Source organism: Myotis brandtii, unplaced genomic scaffold (genome assembly GCF_000412655.1).
Source record: "Myotis brandtii unplaced genomic scaffold, ASM41265v1 scaffold403, whole genome shotgun sequence".
Taxonomy (NCBI): domain Eukaryota; kingdom Metazoa; phylum Chordata; class Mammalia; order Chiroptera; family Vespertilionidae; genus Myotis; species Myotis brandtii.
Genome location: NW_005365474.1, coordinates 238,408 through 240,985, shown reverse-complemented (window position 1 = coordinate 240,985; position 2,578 = coordinate 238,408). Strand labels below are relative to the sequence as shown.

Below are 2,578 nucleotides of genomic sequence, written 5' to 3'. Positions count from 1 at the left end.
GTGCACGCGCTCCAGGACCAGGCCCAGCCCCGGCGCCTTGGGCACGTCCACCTTGGCCTCGCCCCAGCTGCGCTCCAGCACGTCCTCGGGCGCGTAGCCCTTGACGATGGCCACCACCAGGCCCACCATCTTCCGGATCTGGTGCGTCATGAAGCTCTGCCCCTTGACCTTGATGACCGCGAACTCCATGCCGTCCCGCTCGAAGGGCTCCTCGCAGAACATGTCCAGGACGTAGCGCTGGGCGCTGGGCTCCCGGGGCCCCTTCTGCGAGGTGAAGTTGTGGAAGTTGTGGGTGCCCTTGTAGCAGGCCAGCAGCCGGTTCACCTGCCGCAGCGTGTCGGCGCTCAGCCGGTACGTCTCGTCCTGCGCGTCGCGGTCCTTGTGCGCGAAGGCGAACGTGGGCAGCATGTAGACGTAGGTCCTGGCGTCGCACCTGTTCTTGGAGTTGAAGCCGCCCGTGACGCGCTTCAGTCCTGGGGGAGCGACGAGGACAAAGGTCTCAGACACGCCAGGGCCCTGTCCTGACACTGAACCCCGAACCCCACACCCCACACCCGCGGGGACACGACCTGGTGTCTGTCAGACCTGGGCTGGCGAGGGGCCGGGGCCGGGGGCTCGTCAGGCGCGCCCGGCACTGACCCCAACGTGAGCACTTCAGTCGAGTGCTGCAGGGCTTACCCAGTATTCGAATGTGAGATGGGAGGTGGCTGTTGATCTTTTCTAAAATGTCGTCAATCAGCCACACCTTCAGGGACACGACCTGCCCAGCTGCGGACACGCCCTGCAAAGGAGGCACAGGGTGTGAGGGGCCAGCTGGGGCCGGCTCTGCAAGCACCACGCGGGGTCGCTTGGGCAGACGGCCCACGCAGTGGTTACATCTTTTCCCGGAGGAGTCCTGCTTTCAGAGATGCATCCGCAGGGAATGACCAGGCACCAGAACAACGCTCTATATACCACGGGGGCGAGTGCCGCGTAACGTATGACATCGTGTGGATGGGAAAGAAAGTCCCAGCTCGGAGGTGACCCTCGGCCACTGGGGGAAATGGCCACGCGACTCAGGTGACAGAACGGTGAGGCGGAGCAGGGGATCCGTGGACCGTGGAAACCAGACGGCACGCCGCCTACCTTGTCTGTGCGGGCGCACCGCTGGAACGACATCTTCCTCATGTCCTCGCCGTGGTTCTCGGGAATACAGCCCGACCGGACCAGGGCCGACACCAGGTCATCCTCAATGGTCTTGAATTGCGAGGACCCGACATTCCTCTGAGGAAGAGAAGAGAAGACGTGGGTTTTCGTGTGGTCACCGACCACGAGAGAGGGCCCAAACTGCTCCAGCAGGTGGGGGCAGGCACAGCGTGCCCGCGCCCGCAGCATGGGGACCGCACCTGTGGCCATGCGGCTCGTCCCCTTCCCAGGGGAAGGGGGGAAGCCACCTGAGGGTACCCAGAGTCTCCAGGAACCCCCACCCTGGGCAGCGGCGGAACAGCCCACAGCAGGTGTCGCCGTGTCCTGCACCTGCCAGCTCTGAACCCAGCCCCCTCCTGCCGCTGGACACGTCTGTCTGCAGCCCCCAATGCAGAGGGACCCCCTCCCTCATCACTGCAGGGAGGCCGGCCCCTCGCTCAGAGGAACACACCCGGGATATTGCCAGCTGGGGCTGGGTTTGGCATCCCTGTCTTAAACCCGTTGTTTCATGCACAGCCTGTATGAAACAACTTGCCAGTTTAAGTGAAACAACAAGTTGAAGTCTCTCTCTAAAAAACAAACAAACAGTGATAACAACCCCCTCCCTCCCATCTCAATCTGTCCTTCTGTCCGCCCTGTGCGCTACTGTCACTCTCCACCCATTTCCCTGATGGGGAAACTGAGGCAAATGGAAGATGATGGAGCTTTCTCTCTAAATTCTTAAGACAGTGCCCTAAGGCAAAATTCACGTAACCAAAATCACCCTCAGAAAAGCATTCCGGGTCAAAGAGCGGCACAGGCGGACGGTCAGCTCCCACAAACACCCAGGGCTACCGCTGTCGGGCATGAACTTGGCTTCATGGTGCAGCCTGTGCTTTTCAAAATTAAAACAGGATACAAAGTAACTTCCTACCACTATTCCCAGTAAAGGTGACACCACCTTTGTCCAAACTTCCTTCACTTAGACACCCCGACCCAGCAGTGAATTTATTTCTCACTGTGAGTCAGGCTGACCAGAGTTGAGCACCAGGAGCAAGAAAATCTATGTGCCTTTGGGGGGCACCGTCTGCCTTTCCCGAAAAGGACCCAGCTGGGGAGCTGGGGAGAGACGCCTAAAAGGGCACCTGCTTGCCCGCGGGCAGCTGACTCCAGGGGGCCTTCCTGGCTGCGCTTGGGTCTCGGGTCCCAGCATCTGCCAGGCGCGGAGAGCGCCAATCACACGCCCGCGGCCAGGACCCTGGTCAGCGGCAGGGCGGGCCTGCGACTACCGTGGGAGCAGCCAACGCCCTGGTGCGGCATCTCCCATGGATGCAGCCAGGTCCAAGCGCTGGGGTTGCCATCTCAGCCTCGCCCGAAGCGCGTCGCACAAGAGCGGGGCTCCGGCCCTTCCCCC

At 61.8% G+C, this 2,578-nt stretch overlaps 1 protein-coding gene across 1 annotated transcript in view; it reads right to left on the bottom strand.

The window, feature by feature from the left end:
* Window positions 1–3: 3 nt before the first annotated feature.
* The window catches only part of PUS1 (pseudouridylate synthase 1), a gene marked incomplete at its 3' end in the record, with an annotated part of 4,572 nt that continues 1,997 nt past the window's right edge, over window positions 4–2,578 (bottom strand). Inside the window, exons 2-5 of the mRNA XM_014545350.1 lie at window positions 2,310–2,422; window positions 1,126–1,263; window positions 679–781; window positions 4–473 (exon numbers count right to left, since the gene is read on the bottom strand). Coding sequence (XP_014400836.1) covers window positions 4–473; window positions 679–781; window positions 1,126–1,263; window positions 2,310–2,422 — 824 coding nt within the window. The remainder of the gene's footprint in view (window positions 474–678; window positions 782–1,125; window positions 1,264–2,309; window positions 2,423–2,578) is intronic.